Source organism: Dendrobates tinctorius, unplaced genomic scaffold (assembly GCF_039654945.1).
Source record: "Dendrobates tinctorius isolate UK_male_01 unplaced genomic scaffold, ASM3965494v1 ptg000029l, whole genome shotgun sequence".
In the NCBI taxonomy this organism is placed as follows: domain Eukaryota; kingdom Metazoa; phylum Chordata; class Amphibia; order Anura; family Dendrobatidae; genus Dendrobates; species Dendrobates tinctorius.
Genome location: NW_027361697.1, coordinates 35,929,581 through 35,948,122, shown reverse-complemented (window position 1 = coordinate 35,948,122; position 18,542 = coordinate 35,929,581). Strand labels below are relative to the sequence as shown.

Sequence of the window (18,542 nt, the reverse complement as noted above, 5' to 3'; positions counted from 1 at the left end):
CTTCTTTGGCAAACTGCTCCAGGTCCCTGATATTTGAAGGGTGCCTTCTCCAAACTGCCTTTTTTAGATCTCTCCACAGGTGTTCTATGGGATTCAGGTCTGGACTCATTGCTGGCCATCTTAGAAGTCTCCAGTGCTTTCTCTCAAACCATTTTCTAGTGCTTTTTGAAGTGTGTTTTGGGTCATTGTCCTGCTGGAAGACCCATGATCTCTGAGGGAGACCCAGCTTTCTCACACTGGGCCCTACATTATGCTGCAAAACTTGTTGGTCGTCTTCAGACTTCATAATGCCATGCACACGGTCAAGCAGTCCAGTGCCAGAGGCAGCAAAGCAACCCCAAAGCATGAGGGAACCTCCGCCATGCTTAACTGTAGGGACCGTGTTCTTTTCTTTGAATGCCTTTTTTTTTTTTTTTTTTTTTTCTCATGACAGCACCACGAGAGAGGGGATCCGCCCTTTAGGAACAGGAAACCTACAGATACAAAAAGGGCGGCACCTCTCCCACGCATCAGTTGGTTTCCTGTTCCTGAAGGGACGGGATCCTACAGAAGACCAGGATCCCAGGCCGGCCGGCCGATACAGGTAGCGGGGGGGTCTCCTACCTCGGCCTGGTGCGGATCCCTGGAAGACGCCACGGTGGCCCAGGATGGGTAGCACGGCGGTGGCGTAGTCAGCAGGGAGCGGCGTCCGGAGGATGTCCGACTCCAGAATAAAGGCCGCCGCCGGTGAGTGTTTCCCCCCGGGGGCCCCCGGATCCGGCGGCGCTGGTGCGGTGGCCGGCGCGCTGCGGGGGACGCTGCGACCGGGGAGCGCGGTATCCCGAAGCTCCTGGGCGTCCCGCGTGACTTCCGGTCGGGCGGGGTCGCGGTGACGTCAGGGGGCGGCCGGAGGAGGTGCTTCCGGGTCGGCGGCGCCACTGCGCATGCGCGATAAAAACAAGATGGCGGCGCCCATCGCAAACGCCGATTAGCGTCAGCTCTCCGGCCGGGTGCGGCGCCAGCTGGGGAAGGGAGCCCTATTAGGGGGGGAGGGGCGCGGCACGCATACTGCTGTCCGGAGGAGGGGTATATAGGCAGGACCCGGGCAGGGTGCCTTGCCTTGGCCACATTATTGCGAGCAGTAATGGAGAGCGAGCAGGAGTAGCAGCAGCAGCGGCAGCGGCGGCAGCAGCAGCAGCAACGACGGCAGCAGCGACAAACATCTCTGCCGCCCCTGGATGACCTTCGGCAGGTCAAGCAGAAAAAGAAAGAGTCACGTGACAGTGAACGTGCGGGACGAAATGACCAGTCCAGCCATAAAAGCTCCTCTAAGCAGACAGGAGCATCGTCTGAGAAGAATCCCCCTCATCCTCCGGTACTTGATTGTGGCACTGGTAAGTGATCTTCGTGAAAGTTCACTCCGTGACGGGGCCCCCCTTCTGTGCTTTATTCTAGGGGAAGAAGGCTTCAAGTAAAACTAAACACAGGGAATGCGCACTCTGTGCATGCCCATTACCGGACTCATGCCCCAAAAGATTGTGCCCCCCCTGTATTCAGCAGACAGTGGCGGAAGAGTTGCCCGCGGTAGCAGCGAGTTTGAGAGACATTGTTAGGGCAGAAATGAAGGAAACCCTAAAGTCACTGTCCCAGCCGGAAACTATAAAGGGCGGGGTCCCGGTGGAGTCCGATTCCTCGGCAGAATGGAGGAGAAGTAGAGACTCCCAGGCTTCATCTCCCTCGTCCTCCTCAGGAGAAGAGGACTCTGGGCGGTTTTGTCTGCCTCTTGACCGGGTAGACAAGCTGGTCAAAGCAGTCAGAGGGATAATGGAAGTAGAGGAGCCTAAGCCCCAATTATCCATGCAGGATGTCATGTTCAGGGGGCTGGAGCAGAGGAAGCATAGAGTCTTCCCGTTAAATCAGAAGATCCAGGATCTAATCCACAGAGAGTGGAAAAAAACGGATAAAAGAGGGTCGCTACCACCAGCCCTCAAACGCAGATATCCCTTCGACGATCCGGCAGTAAATACTTGGGACAAGGCCCCCAAATTAGATGCGGCCATTGCAAAGGCATCAAAAAGATCCTCGCTGCCCTTTGAGGACATGGGATCCCTTAAAGATCCCCTAGACAGGAAGGCAGACACCTTCCTTAAGAATACTTGGGAGATGGCAGCCGGTTCCTTAAGACCAGCAGTGGCGTCAACATGCACAGCCAGGTCCATGATGGTCTGGTTGGACCAGTTGGAGTCACAATTAAAACAGGGTACGTCAAGACAAACAATTCTTGGGGCCCTACCAACAATCCAAGAGGGAGCAGCCTTCCTAGCAGATGCTTCGGCGGATGCAGTAAGAATGGCAGCCAGAGCAGCAGGTCTCTCTAATGGGGCTCGTAGAGCCCTGTGGCTAAAGTGCTGGCAGGGAGACATTCAGACCAGGGCGAAGCTTTGTACTATTCCGTGTGAGGGGGAATATTTGTTTGGCGCAGTCCTGGACGAACTGCTTGAGAAGGCTGGGGACGACAAGAAAAAATTCCCAAATCTCTGGCCTACATCCTACCGACGCCCATTTGGTAGAAGGAGATTCCGTCTGGGGAGAAGGCCCAATTCTTCGCCTACTAGAGACCGTCCCAGATGGGAAGATAGAAGGAGAAGAGGTACGGGCTACATGTTTAGACGCTCGTCTAGAGATCAAAAGAGACAGAATCAATGACTAGCAATTCCCGTGGGAGGTAGACTATCATCCTTCCTTCCGGCATGGTCACAGATTACAAATAGTAACTGGGTGCGCAATGTAATATCCACCGGGCTTAGATTGGAGTTTACCCAGGTCCCGCAGGATACCTTTAAATCCACTCCTTTAAGATCTTCACCCCTTGAACAAGCAGCTTTAGAAGCGGAGGTCTTGAGCCTATGCCAGAAAAACGTCCTGATAGAGGTTCCGGAAGCTGAGAGAGGAAGAGGGTTCTACTCTCCCTTATTCCTGATCCAAAAACCTGATAAGACATTTAGAACGATCATTAACTTGCGTTTCCTTAATAAGTTTTTGGTGAACCGTACTTTTAAGATGGAGTCCATCAATACGACAATAAAAATATTGTTTAAAGGGTGTTTTATGGCAGTCATAGATTTGAAAGATGCGTACTATCATGTACCTATCCATGCAGACTTCCAGCAGTTCCTGAGGGTGGCGGTTTCAATAGACGGCACAGTCCGTCATTATCAATATAGAGCCCTTCCCTTTGGTCTCTCTGCAGCGCCCCGGGTATTTACAAAGATAGTGGCCGAAGTGATGGCACATTTACGGGAGGTGGACATCCTGATTGTTCCATATTTGGATGATTTTTTAATTGTGGGAAAATCAGGGGGCCATTGTACATCCCAGATAGAAAGAGCTAAGTCCAGGTTAGAAAACCTTGGCTGGATATTAAACTACGAGAAATCCCGACTCCAGCCCTCAAAAATACAAAAGTTTCTAGGCTTACTATTAAATTCAGAAACTCAGCAGTGTCTGTTGCCATTGGATAAAATGCAAAAGATACAGCAGCAGGTTCTTCGGGCGGTTGATAATCCTTCTATGACCCTCAGACAGGCCATGTCCCTGTTGGGATCTCTAACCTCATGCATCCCAGCAGTTAGGTGGGCACAATTCCATACTAGAGCCCTTCAGAAGGATGTCCTATTTAATAGCAGGGCCTTAAGACACTCCTTACAAGGTCAACTGTTGCTAAGCCCCTCGACTGTCACATCGCTTAGATGGTGGCTCGATGATGAGAACCTAGCCTCAGGGGTGCCCAGGATAACGCAGATAACCCGTGTTATAACCACAGACGCTAGTCCCTTCGGTTGGGGGGCCCATATGGGGGACATAGTGGTACAGGGACAGTGGGATTCGGATACGGAGATCTCATCCAACCAAAGAGAGCTATTGGCGATAGAGCAGGCAGTCAAAAAACTCATTACGTACCTACAGGGCCATCACGTGAGGATACTCTCGGACAACCAGGTAGCGGTAGCATATATCAACCACCAAGGTGGAACCCGCTCCGACGCCCTGATGCGGACAACAGAACGTCTCCTTCAAATAGCAGAGGGAAGTTTTCTATCTTTGACGGCGCTCCACATCAGAGGAAAGGACAACGTAAAGGCAGACTTTCTAAGCCGCAAGGCTCTAAAGCAAGGAGAATGGGCTTTGAACAGGGATATTTACCACCAGATTGTCCGCAGATGGGGTCGGCCAGAGGTAGACCTCTTTGCCACCAGAGAAAACAGAAAAGAAAGATCGTTCTGCACTCTGAATCCCAGGGAAAATCCACTAGCAGTGGACGCCCTCCTGATAAGATGGAACTTTTCTCTGGCATACGCCTTCCCGCCATTAAATCTTCTACCTCTGGTAGTAAGGAAGATCAGGGAAGATCGGGCAAGAGTCATATTAATTGCCCCCTTTTGGCCCAGGAGGACCTGGTTTGCATGGTTGAGGACCATGTCTGTAAGCGATCACTGGGTGCTGCCGAACCTTCCGGATCTCCTCTACCAGGGGCCAGTCAGCCACCCACAAGTAGCGAGACTCCATTTGACGGCGTGGTCTTTGAAAGGTCACTGTTAGAGGATAGAGGGTTCTCCAAGAAGTTAATTGATACCCTCCTAAAAAGCAGGAAATTGACTACCACTAACATTTATGCTAGGACCTGGAAGCGATTCCTGTCCACCTTTCAGTTTGACGCCAGAGACGGAATTCCCACGAAACATAATCTGGAATTTCTCCAGAAGGGTCTCGAATTGGGTCTCTCCACAAGTACATTAAAAGTACTAGTTTCAGCCTTAGGGGCCTTGTTTGCATGTGATATTGCCAATAACTATTGGGTAGCAAGGTTCATCAAAGCGGCGGCTAGATCGAGACCCATACACAAAGACAGATGTGTACCTTGGGACTTAAATTTAGTCCTTACGGCCTTGACAGAGAGACCATTTGAACCTCTGGATTCGGCCTCATTAAAGATTATATCTCTTAAGGCAGCTTTTCTAGTGGCGATAACATCCGCACGTAGAGTGAGCGACATACAGGCACTTTCCAGATTGCCCCCTTACACAGAGTTCTTACAGGATAGAGTAATCCTAAGGCCAGATCCAGCATACCTTCCCAAGGTAGCATCACAATTTCACAGGACACAAGAGATAGTTCTGCCTTCCTTCCTCCCTAATCCGACCAACCCTAAGGAGCAAAAACTTCAGGCATTAGATATTAGGAGATGCTTACTTAAATATTTAGCAGCCACGGATCCTTGGAAGAAGGAGAATGCATTATTCCTATCCTTCCAAGGTCCCAGGAAAGGTTGTAGGGTATCAAAACGCACATTAGCGAGGTGGATTAGGGAGGCTCTCTCTCTTGCCTACACAGCAGGTGGAGGTCCGGCTCGGCAGAACCTGAGGGCGCATTCCACTCGTGCCATGGCATCATCTTGGGCAGAAAGATCTGGAGTGTCAATTGATCAGATATGTAAGGCGGCCACCTGGTCATCTCCTTCCACCTTTTTTAACCACTATCGATTAGATATGGGTGCCTCTTCAGATCTCACCTTCGGGCTAAGGTTGCTGCAGGCTGTAGTCCCGCCCTAAATTAGTTTACATCTCTGTAATTCTCTCGTGGTGCTGTCATGGGAGTCCGAATAAAGTATTAAGTTACGTACCGGTAACGGTATTTTTCGGAAGCCCATGACAGCACCCTTAGTTCCCTCCCTTGTTCACATATAGGGGTGCACTCCTTTAGAAGATTGTCCACAATTTACGGTATGTGGGAGATGGTGTAAAAAAATAAATAATATATATATATTTCTGCTATATAGGGTAGATAGGTTGTATATATTATATGTTGTGTACTAACCATGGTAGCCTCTCAAGCTCTGTAAACCAACTGATGCGTGGGAGAGGTGCTCTTGTGGTGCTGTCATGGGCTTCCGAAAAATACCGTTACCGGTACGTAACTTAATACTTTTTGTCTCCTCTGACCAGAGAACATTCTTCCAAAATGTTTTAGGCTTTTTCAGGTAAGTTTTGGCAAACTCCAGCCTGGCTTTTTTATGTCTCGGGGTAAGAAGTGGGGTCTTCCTGGGTGTCCTACCATACAGTCCCTTTTCATTCAGACGCCGACGGATAGTACGGGTTGACACTGTTGTACCCTCGGACTGCAGGGCAGCTTGAACTTGTTTGGAAGTTAGTCGAGGTTGTTTATCCAACATCTGCACAATGTTGTGTTGAAATCTCTTGTCAATTTTTCTTTTCCATCCACATCTAGGGAGGTTAGCCACAGTGCCATGGGCTTTAAACTTCTTGATGACACTGCACACGGTAGACACAGGAACATTCAGGTCTTTGGAGATTGACTTGTAGCCTTGAGAGTGCTCATGCTTCCTCACAATTTGGTTTCTCAAGTCCTCAGACAGTTCTTTGATCTTCTTTCTTTTCTCCAAGCTCAATGTGGTACACACAAGGACACAGGACAGAGGTTGAGTCAACTTTAATCCATGTCAACTGGCTGCAAGTGTGATTTAGTTATTGCCAACACCTGTTAGGTGCCACAGGTAAGATACAGGTGCTGTTAATTACACAAATTAGAGAAGCATCACATGATTTTTCGAACAGTGCCAATACGTTTGTCCACCCTCTTTTTTTTTTTATGTTTGGTGTTGAATTATATCCAATTTGGCTTTAGGACAATTCTTTGTGTTTTTTCATTTAAGACAAATTAAATGAAGATAATAATACCAAAGAATTTGTGTGCAATCATTTTCAGGAAGAAACTGAGTATTATCTGACAGAATTGCAGGGGTGTCAATACTTTTGGCCACAACTGTATATAAAGCTGAATGTGTGTGTATATGTACTGTATGTGTGTATGTCCGGGATTGGCATCTGCACCGTCGTAGCTACAGCCACAAAATTTTGCACAGTCTCACGTCTGGACCCTGAGAGCATCATAGGCTATGTTGTGAGGCGAAATTTTAACCCTGCGTGTTCCAATTCACCAAACAATTTTGCCCCTATCTACATAATGGGGGAAAAAGTGAAAGGAAAAGTGTTGGAGGCAAATTGACAGCTGCCAGATGTGAACAAGGGGGACTTAAAGAATGAGAGCGATGGTGCCAAAGAGTATATACCGTACAGTTGCTAAGGTGGGGCCCTGACATGGGATACTCTCCACACACGGGGATATGAACACACACAAAGTGTGCCACACACTACCACGTGCTTCAACACATATACCACCCTCAGCACACATTTCAGAACACATACACCAACCTAGCCACATAAAAGTCGAAACACAAGTCTCCACTCAAAACTAGCCACGCTGTCCCAGAGCTGTTTAAAAGATGAAAAATGAGCTGTGATTGGTTGCTGTCAGGAACAGTTTTCTTTGTAGACAGTTGTAGTAATTGAGGCCTATTTTTCTTATCATTTCTATGGTGTTATCATCCTTCTGTAAGGCTGGAAATAACACAATTTATTACTGTGCCAACACAGACCACCCTCTGACACAGACTGCAGGGGGAACCCAGTATCACAGAGGATAGGATTAGATACACAGCTCAGCAGTCAGTATCACACAGGAGAGGATTAGACACATGGCTCAGCAGTCAGTATCACACAGGATAGGAATAGATACACGTCTCAGCTGACAGTGTCACACAGGATAGGTTTAGATACACAGCTCAGCACACAGTATCACACAGAATAGTATTATTGCAGAGAAAAGGAGACACAAAAGCGCAATAGGGTCTTATCCATGTTGCAGAGAGAGATTATACTAAGAAATTTGCTCACCTGATTAGGATGAGAGAAAGCATATAGTATGGCGGCTGCTGCAGATCCACAGGTCCTCAGTGACCAGAAGAAGTCACGTATTCAGGGGAATTTGTAGTTATATTCCGTGCTGCCGCAAGAAAGAATTCCAGGAGATAATGTCAAAGATTCACAGTGGTTTATTCTACGTGTTTCGGGGGTCTCATGCCCCCTGCATCAGGAAATACCAACTTCATCAGGTGGTATTTCCTGATGAAAGGGGCATGAGACCCCCGAAACGCGTAGAATAAACCACTGTGAATCTTTGACATCTATCTCCTGGAATACTTTCTTGCGGCAGCGCGGAATAGAACTACAAATTCCCCTGAATACGTGACAATAGTATAAGATACACGGCTCAGCAGTCAGTATCACACAGGATAGGATTAGATACACTGCTGGGCAGTCAGTAACACACATGATAGGAGTAGGTACACGGCTCAGCAGTCAGTATCACACAGGAGAGGATTAGATACACGGCTGAGCAGTCAGTAACACACAATAGGATTAGATATACAGCTTAGCAGAAAGTATCACACAGGAGAGGATTAGGTACACAGCTCAGCATACATTATCACACAGGATAGGGTTAGATACACAGCTCAGAAACAGGATGTGCCAAAGGAGAGGACATTTGAATTCCACTCATTCCATCTGATTTGATTTTAAACGCCTCCCAGTTTCAACTGCTATTTGCAGTGTCCATTAACAATGCTCAGGGACAGTCCTTTAAAGTAGTAGGGATCGATTTGCAATCTCCATGCTTTTCTCATGGTCAACTTTACCTGATCTGTTCAAGAGTTGGAACTGCCAAAAATCTGTACATCTTTTCACCGAAAGGAAAAACCAAACATGTTTATCAAAAGGCTCTTGAATGAGTTGAAAATAAAATACTATCAATAAATGGGTAATCGTTTAGTTAATTTGTGTTGCAAATCTGTAGTGTTGAATATATGATGTGAAATGTTTTTGTGCAATATAGCCATTATAATTTGTTATAACTAGAGTTGAGCGATACCGTCCGATACTTCAAAGTATCGTATCGGATGGTATCGGCCGATCTTTAAAAAAAGTATCGGTATCGCCGATTCCGATACCGGAAGTCCCATTCAAGTCTATGGGACTTCCGGTATCGGAATAAGAAAAACCCTTTCCTGCCCTTGTACAGCCTCTCTGGGGTCTGTACGGGCCTTTCGGGGGGCTGTGCCGGCCTGCCAGGGGGTCTGTGCAGGCTCCGGTGGTCTGTGCCGGCCTGCCGGTGGTCTGTGCAGGCTCCGGGGGGCTGTGCCGGCCTGCCGGGGGGCTGTGCCGGCCTGCCGGGGGGCTGTGCAGGCTCCGGGGGGCTGTGCCGGCCTGCCGGGGGGCTGTGCCGGCCTGCCGGGGGGCTGTGCCGGCCTGCCGGGGGGCTGTGCCGGCCTGCCGGGGGGCTGTGCAGGCCTGCCGGTGGTCTGTGCAGGCATCGTCCGATGGGACTACAAGTCCCATCGGGCGATGCCTGCTACCATGACAGTGATTGACACATTAGCCAATGATGGGACAGTAGTAGTCCCATCATCCGGCTAATGTGTTAAATGTAAAAAAAAAAAAAAAAAAAAAAAAATTACATGCTACATACATACAACATGCATACTACATACATGCTACATTCATACTACATACATGCTACATTCATACTACATAAATACTACATGCAACATACATACTACATATATACTACATGCATGCTACATACATACTGCATGCTACATACATACCACATATATACTACATACATACTACATGCATGCTACATGCTACATACATAACACATATATACTACATGCATGCTACATACATACTACATGCTACATACTACATATATACTACATGCATGCTACATACTACATGCTACATACATACTACATGCATGCTACATACATACTACATACATACTACATATATACTACATGCATGCTACATACATACTACATGCTACATACTACATGCATGCTACATACATACTACATGCTACATACTACATATATACTACATGCATGCTACATACATACTACATACATACTACATATATACTACATGCATGCTACATACTACATGCTACATACATACTACATATATACTACATTCATACTACATACTACATATATACTACATACATACTACATACATACTACATACATACTACATGCATGCTACATACATACTACATGCATGCTACATACATACCACATACATACTACATGCTACATACATACCACATATATACTACATACATACAATACATTCATACAATACATACATAGACATACAGTACATATAACATAGAGTAACATACTTACCAATACTTGTCACATTGTTCCCCGAAGCCATTGTCTATTCCGGGATAAATATTAACATAACAAACCACAAAAATACTCACCCACGATCCGAAGCAGTCCACGAGTGTGTCCCACGACGATCTTGGGTAGAGAACTGCAGCATCAGATGATGCTGCCGTTCTCTACGGGCTGCAGGAATCCAATGACGGAAGGTAGGTATCCTTCCGCACTGTATTCCTCCGCCACTTAAAAAAAAAAAAGTCCCTAGTCTCACTTTATGCCATTGCTGTGTGGGAAATTCCCACACAGCAATGGCATAAAGTGAGACTAGGGACTTTTTTTTTTTAAGTGGCGGAGGAATACAGTGCGGAAGGATACCTACCTTCCGTCATTGGATTCCTACAGCCCGTAGAGAACGGCAGCATCATCTGATGCTGCAGTTCTCTACCCAAGATCGTCGTGGGACACACTCGTGGACTGCTTCGGATCGTGGGTGAGTATTTTTGTGGTTTGTTATGTTAATATTTATCCCGGAATAGACAATGGCTTCGGGGAACAATGTGACAAGTATTGGTAAGTATGTTACTCTATGTTATATGTACTGTATGTCTATGTATGTATTGTATGAATGTATTGTATGTATGTAGTATATATGTGGTATGTATGTAGCATGTAGTATGTATGTGGTATGTATGTAGTATGTATGTAGTATATATGTAGTATATATGTAGTATGTATGTAGTATGTATGTAGTATGTATGTAGTATGTATGTAGTATGTATGTAGTATGTAGTATGAATGTAGTATATATGTAGCATGTATGTAGCATGTATGTAGCATGTATGTAGCATGTATGTAGCATGTATGTAGCATGTATGTAGTATGTATGTAGCATGCATGTAGTATGTATGTAGTATGTATGTAGCATGCAGTATGTAGCATGTATGTAGTATGTATGTATGTATGTATGTAGTATGTATGTAGTATGTATGTAGCATGCAGTATGTATGTAGCATGTATGTAGCATGTATGTAGTATGTATGTAGTATGTATGTAGCATGCAGTATGTATGTAGCATGTATGTAGTATGTATGTAGTATATATGTAGCATGCATGTAGTATGTATGTAGCATGCATGTAGTATTTTTTTTTTTTTTTTTTTTTAACATTTAACACATTAGCCGGATGATGGGACTACTACTGTCCCATCATTGGCTAATGTGTCAATCACTGTCATGGTAGCAGGCATCGCCCGATGGGACTTGTAGTCCCATCGGACGATGCTTGCACAGACCCCCGGACATCAGCACAGCCCACCGGCAGGCCGGCACAGCCCCCCGGCAGGCCGGTACAGACCCCCACAGGGTGCACAGACCACCGGCAGGCCGGCACAGCCCCCCGGCAGGCCGGTACAGACCCCGGGCAGTCCACACAGCCCCCCGGCAGGCCGGCACAGCCCCCCGGCAGGCCGGCAGAGACCCCCGGAAGGCCCGAAATGACGGCGCATCATGATGCGCACACACCGCGCATCATGATGACGTCAGGCCGTCAATCAACTGAACTTCCGATTCCGATGCCGAATTCCGATATTGAAAAAATATCGGAAGTCGGTATCGGAATTCCGATACAGCAAGTATCGGCCGATACCCGATACTTGCGGTATCGGAATGCTCAACACTAGTTATAACTAACCACAGTTGGTTACTATGCCCAGGCAACGCTGGGCTCTTCAGCTAGTATAGGATAAATTACAGCTAATTATCATATTAGTACATTCCAAAACATAACCTACACTAAACTTGACATTAGGAAGTCAATGAGGTGTGGTGTTCTAGAGGACAAGGTACTAGTGATTTATTCACAACAAAAAATTAAAGTGGATGTCTGATTTCTACCATTTTGTTCTTCTAACGTACTATTAATGTTATATTTAAATCAGGCATAATGACCTAGTCTAACTTTATGGTTCCATCATTCAATGCCTTGGTGGTCAGTTGACAGAAAAAAGATGTCCTCACTTGCATAGTCTGTCCCAAGCAACGAAACAGTCAATGATGGTGGTGAATCCATGGGGGTTAAAGCATGTAACTGTAACACTTCATTACATTATAACCTTTCCTACCATTTTAGAGAAAAAAATGTATATATTTTTTTTTTAAAGTTCCACAATCCTTGTTAGGACTTTTATCAGTCAGCATCCCTCCTCGGCTCCATGCTGCAACAAACTGTTTTGAGGGTAGTGACTGTAAGGTGATGACTTAATACAGTGAAAGCCATAGGGCACTTATAATGGGGCTCCTAAACGTAGTGTCTGCCAAAAGACCCCTAAATGGCAGGGGTGTTGCCTAAAGGTGTAAAATGTCATTCACACAGTTTCCACTCCAGAAACTGAGCAAACCCATCCTTAAGGCTCATGCCGATATTTGGTACACTTAGCATGGACCGAAATGTACCAACTGTCTGTGGGAATCTTGACCCAAGCATGGTAATCTCATAGGGATGTATGAGGCTGTCTATATTTTTTTTGCCTGGAGGTCCCCGGAAAGTCAGTACATTGGGAGTCACGTTGGATCGAATTTCACAGATGTGTGCATGTTGCCTAAAGCTTTGGGCCTGATTTAAAGATGTAAGAAATTTTCAAGTGTGGTTGTATTGTTTTTATATAGTGCTAATATATTAATTTACAATAAGGTTCCCCAACCTTTTGCTTGGGAACTACATGTTTGAAGGTTAATGATATGTAGTTGCCAGTTGTCTACCAGCTTGGTGCATAGCACCATGTCTAGCGAACCACTACAAATGGGTGTCTATATGGTGATTTTTAGCAGAAGCCCTGCATAGAAGTGAAGATTTGGATGCTTATATACTTGCTTTTGAGTTTGGAGAACTAAATTAAGTGTTTAAATTGGAGATGGGATGATTGAGTAGATGATAAAGGCTTGATGCAAGAATACCCGATAGTGGGAACCACTGGAAGCAAGTATACTTCCTCTGTATTTCTGTGGGGAAGCTTTGTTTGCTGTTGTGTCAATAATGTAGGCTCTCGGTGTCACTACTGTGGTGAAGGTGCAAGCTGGTTGTCACTGCTTGAGGGGGGGAGCGGGAGAGTTCTGGATATAGCTTGCAACCCTCTGACTTGAATGTGGGCATCAATCTAAGGAATTTTGAGAACCACTATTCTACACTTTAGACATAATCATCACTGTCCCTAACTGAACTCACAATCCAGATTCCCTATCTTTAGAAACCCAAGCAAACTCTGGGAGTACATTCAAAACTTCATGCAGACTTTTTCCTTGGTCAAACTTGAACTGAGGACCCTGTGATGCAAATCCTCCATCCTTATAATAAACCATTGTGATGTTTACATGTTGCATCTCTTCACCTTAGGACTGTGCCCATACCCTCCCTTAAAGGTTGTGATGGATGACATGGCAATGAAAAACAAAATCTTTATAAAAAGGTATGTGACTCCTAATATTGGTTGTAAATTCTTAGCAGGGTATTCAGGTTTCAGGAAATCAATAGTTTCAGTAAATGATAGTTTTACCCTTCGCCACGACAGCACCCACTGGAGGTATCGGATCTGCCCCATTTGGAACAGGAAACCCTGCAGAAAGATAAAAGGGGGCAGTCCGCCTTTCCTCCTCAGTTTTGTTTCCTGTTCCCAGGGAACCACAGGATACCCTTCAGGAAGACATACCTTGGTCAAATGCACGCCGCCTGTGCGGTATCCATGAGAACGGCAGGGGCTGCGGTCCAGAGGCAGCGTCGGGGGAGATTCCGTTAGACGGCTCCCCCCTCTTCTGATGGATGGCTGGTGATGACCGGGTCCGGGAAGGGCCGCCCGGTCTCACCCAGGAGCGCGCCAGGTCGCAGGGGCCGCCGCTACAGGAGCGGTAAGTGCGCCAGTGGCGCAAAGAGGAAAAAAAGCAGTGGCGGCAGCGTGGGGAGAGGCGCAGGCCTCACACAATGGTGGCGGCACGGTAGCTGGCCAGTGTGGATGCTCCTAAGCCCCGGAAGTAATGAGTGAACTTTCAGGGCACGATGGCTGGGAAGCGCGACTGTCCACCCGTGAGTAAACCTGGAGAGGAGGAGCGACTTCCAGAGAGAAAAAAAAAAAGAGGCTATTTAAAGAAGCACCACGGGCTAGCAGCAAAAAGCCGTGTCGTCTCCAGGGCAAGTACACGCTCCAGCAGGGGACTCTGTGGGGGGCAGCTCCTCCAGAGACAACACTACCAGGACAGACACTGCACGCAGGAGCGAGGTGGGAGAGTCAAGACCCAGGACAGGGTCTCAGCCATCTGATCCAGTAATTAAGGCTTCACTGGGTGAGTGTGCAATACATATACTCTACCTGTTAAGCGGACCTCCCCCCCCCCCCCTCTCTCCTTTTGGGCATGTCTCCCCTCTTCCAGACGAAGAAGAAAGAGAAATCCAAACATAAAGAATGCGCTTTGTGTTCAGCCTCTCCCTGATTCCTACCCTAAAAAGCTCTAAGCAGTGCACCAGAGAAACTAGACAAGGGTCGGCAGTATCATCAAAGGACATTCGGGCCATAATTAGGGAGGAGATACAGGCTATCACCCAGTGGTGGGATTCAAATTTTTAACAGGTTCTGTGTTTGTGCGTAGGAAAGCCACACCCATTTTTAAGCCACACCCATTTTTAAGCCACACCCAATTTCACGCACCTTTTCCTCAAACATATACAAGTAGGGGCGCAGTCAAACAGTTAAAAAAAAAAATAATAAATTGGAATGAGATCAGAACAGTGCACAGGTCCCCAATAGGCAGGCACAGGTCCCCAATAGGCAGGCACAGGTCCCCAATAGGCAGGCACAGGTCCCCAATAGGCAGGCACAGGTCCCCATTAGGCAGCACAGGTCCCCATTAGGCAGCACATGTCCCTAATAGGCAGGACAGGTCCCCAATATGCAGCCAGCACATGTCCCCATTAGGCAGCACAGCAGGTCCCCATTAGGCAGCAGCACATACTGACCTGACACAGCAGCATCGGTGTGACATGTCCAGGATGATGAAGATGGCAGGCCGGGCCCGGGGTGACTAGGAAGGCAGGCCGCAGACCACGCGCAGCTCTCACTGGGTAGCGGCGCGCGGTTCGTCCTGGTTAGTATCAGTGCGCGGGGGCTGCTGGGGTCCGCTCAGTCCCTGCGGCTGGCCGGCTGCACGTATCAGTGCGCGGTATCCGGAGCGGCGGGCGGGACTAGGAAGCAGCGCAAGAGTGCTCCTGCTCCTTGTCGGCTGCTGCAGGAACATCAAATTACCGGATCGCGGCTGTGAATCTCCCCGGTTCGGGGAACCGGCTGCTTTTTTAACAACCGGTTCCACCGAACCGGGGAGAACCCGCTGAATCCCACCCCTGCTATCACCCGTGCCAGTACTCCCTCAGAGACTAGGAGCAAAAAGCAAGTGACCCTCAGCTCAGAGTCAGAGGAAGAACAGGGGATAATCTCTGATTCCTCACTCACATCGTCATCATCATCAGACATTGAGGGACGTTCATGTTTTCCCCTAGATAGTGTGGATAACCTGGTCAAATCCGTGAGGAACACTATGGTGTGTGAGGAGACAAAGGGCGTCCAAACCACACAAGAAATAATGTTGGCGGTAGAGTTGAGCGAAACGGGTCGAAAAATTTCAAGTGTCGCCGACCTTTGGCAAAGTCGGGTTTCATGAAACGAAACCCGACCCTAGGATGAGGTTGGCCACGAGGTCGGCGACTTACGCGCCAAAGTCGCGTTTCAAAAGTTTGTTTTGCGCTCTTTTTCAGCCAATCAGGATCCACGGACACTGTGGGCAACGTGATGACATAGGCAGGGGTCACCACCATCTTTCAGAAGGGCATGCAAGTGATTGGCTTGCTTTGGGGGGCGTCACAGGGGGTATAAAAGGGCGTGCACGCCGACCGCCATGTTACTCATGCTGATCTCAGTATAGGGAGAGCTGCTGCTGATTTTGTAGGGAGAGCGTTAGGCAGGGAAGAAGACACCAAAAACTGCTTCTGCTGCTAGCGATTTTGCCTGTACAACACACCAGTCACTGTGTGTGTAGTGCAAGGGGAGGCTATATAGTGTTGTATCAGTGGTGTTGGTTGTTGGGCTGCCTTCTAAGGCTTACTGACATTCCTGCATTGCTGTTTACCCACTGCTCCGCAAACTGCTTTTTTAAAAGCAATCCCAATTTTTTTTTTTTTGTCCTGCTGAGGTACTGAGCGTGCATTTTTTCACACCATACAGCGGTGTACGCTCCTCACACAGTACCGTGTAACGGCTGTTATCACAGCCACAGTGAAGCTATCAGTGTGTCACTCTGTGAATAAAACGAGGACATGTTCCGTTCTTACACACCTGCACTCTAGGGAGATTCCTATTCTGCCCAATTCTACATACACCTTGTAGTTTGTGATACACTAGCCAATTTCTGCCTGTGACATAGCGCTGTGATATTCAGTGGGCCTCACACAATCCATAAGTGTCCAGTGTCCACAAGTGTGTGCAGAAATTCAAAATCTCCCTTATCCTCTAGTCACTTTGGTCACAGCTGTGCCATCGAGCCTGTGACAGAGCGCTCAGATATTCAGTGGGCCTCACAATCCAAAAGTGTCCAGTGTCTGCTGAAATTCAAAATCTCCCTTATCCTCTAGTCACTTTGGTCACAGCTGTGCCATCGAGCCTGTGACAGAGCGCTCAGATATCAGTGGGCCTCACACAATCCAAAACTGTCCAGTGTCCACAAGTGTCTGCAGAAATTCAAAATCTCCCCTGTCCTATAGACACCTTGTACCTTGTTTTACATTACTATATAGTTTGTTGGATTTTGACTACATTTCTACCAAAAATGAGGAAGGCTGGTGGAAGAGGCCGTGGAATTGGGTTGGCAGCTGGTAATGATGGTGTTGGTGGTGGATCTGATGGTAGTGGCAAGAGCAAAATAGGACCGAATGCAGGAGGTGTTGAGCCTGCGTCATCGTCTGGCTACATAAGGCCTCGAACGCTTAGTTTTCTAGGAGTTGGCAAACCGCTTTTAAAGCCAGAGCATCAGGAAAAAGTTTTGTCTTACATTGCTGACTCAGCCTCCAGCTCTATCGCCTCCTCTTCTTCAGTTGTAAAAAGTAAAAGCACTGAGTCGTCATTGGAGGCTCATGTTCATGAACCACACCTTTCCTTGTGTCCTTCACCCCAACCAAGATTGAAGGATGACGCAGGCCATACTACTGATTACTCCATGGAGCTGTTTTCACATACCATGCCTGGATTATCATGTGAAATGGTGAATTACCCAGGCCAAGATGAATCTGACATGGAGTGCACTGATGCACAGCCGCTGATGGATGATTCTGCTGGTACATTCACTCAGAGCACTACATTGTCCTCGCAGTGTACAGAGCCAGATTCTGACCCTGATGAGACTCAGGTGCCCCTTCCCGCACACTATACCACCATACACGGTGACACAGAGGAAGGTGCACATGACATTGAAGAGGAGGTGATGGATTACCCAGTTGTTGACCCAGATTGGCATCCATTGGGGGAAGAGGGTGCTGCTTCCAATAGCTCAGATGAGGAGCATCCACAGCAGACATCGACATCGCAACAGCTGTTATCTGGCAGGCCCGGAGCACTCCAAAGACAGGTTCCAAACATCAAAAGAGTTGCTGGACAGCTTGTCCAGAGGGACAAAAGATCATAGTGTGCTAGGCCGCAAAATGTCTGCCAAAGTAGGAAGAGTGCAGTGTGGCACTTTTTTGAACAAAATCCTCATGATCAGGCCAAGGTTATCTGTAAGAAGTGCGCAAAGACCTTTAGCCGAGGGAAAAATCTGAAAAATTTGAATACCAGTTGCATGCTTAGACATTTAACCAGCATGCACTTGCAAGCGTGGACACAACACCAAACCTCAAGTGCCACATGTGCAACTGATCACAACGAAGGTAGTCAGCAACGCTACATTGTTTCCCCCCCACTGTAAGCCCACCGGTTAGCACAGCAGCAAATGTTGAGGTGTCGTTGCAAGGCCACAGCAGTCAGGGAATCCCACTGTTATATCAACGAAAGACTGATTCTAGGCCATCAGAAAGAACACCAACTCCATCACCATCATCAACCCTCTGTCTGCCCTGTCCACCGCTAGTTCCACCATATGCAGCTCTCAAGTCCAGCTCACCCTCCCAGAGACTATGAGTAGGTCAAGAAAGTACTCAGTCTCTCATCCGCATACACTGGGTTTGAACGCCCACATTGCCAAACTAATCTCGTTTGAGATGATGCCCTATCGGTTGATGGAAAGCTCAGCTTTCCGCGAACTCACGGCCTATGCAGTACCAAGCTATGACCTACCCAGTCGCCACTTCTTCTCTCGCAAAGCCATCCCAGCCCTCCACCATCATGTGAAAGACC

The 18,542-nt window shown here is 47.4% G+C and overlaps 1 protein-coding gene across 5 annotated transcripts in view; it reads left to right on the top strand.

The window, feature by feature from the left end:
• The window catches only part of LOC141085934 (dimethylaniline monooxygenase [N-oxide-forming] 2-like), a 95,762-nt gene that overhangs the window by 39,222 nt on the left and 37,998 nt on the right, over positions 1-18,542 (top strand). For all 5 annotated transcript variants that reach the window (XM_073571591.1, XM_073571592.1, XM_073571589.1 and 2 more), the window contains exon 8: positions 13,514-13,586. In XM_073571591.1, coding sequence (XP_073427692.1) covers positions 13,514-13,586 — 73 coding nt within the window. The remainder of the gene's footprint in view (positions 1-13,513; positions 13,587-18,542) is intronic.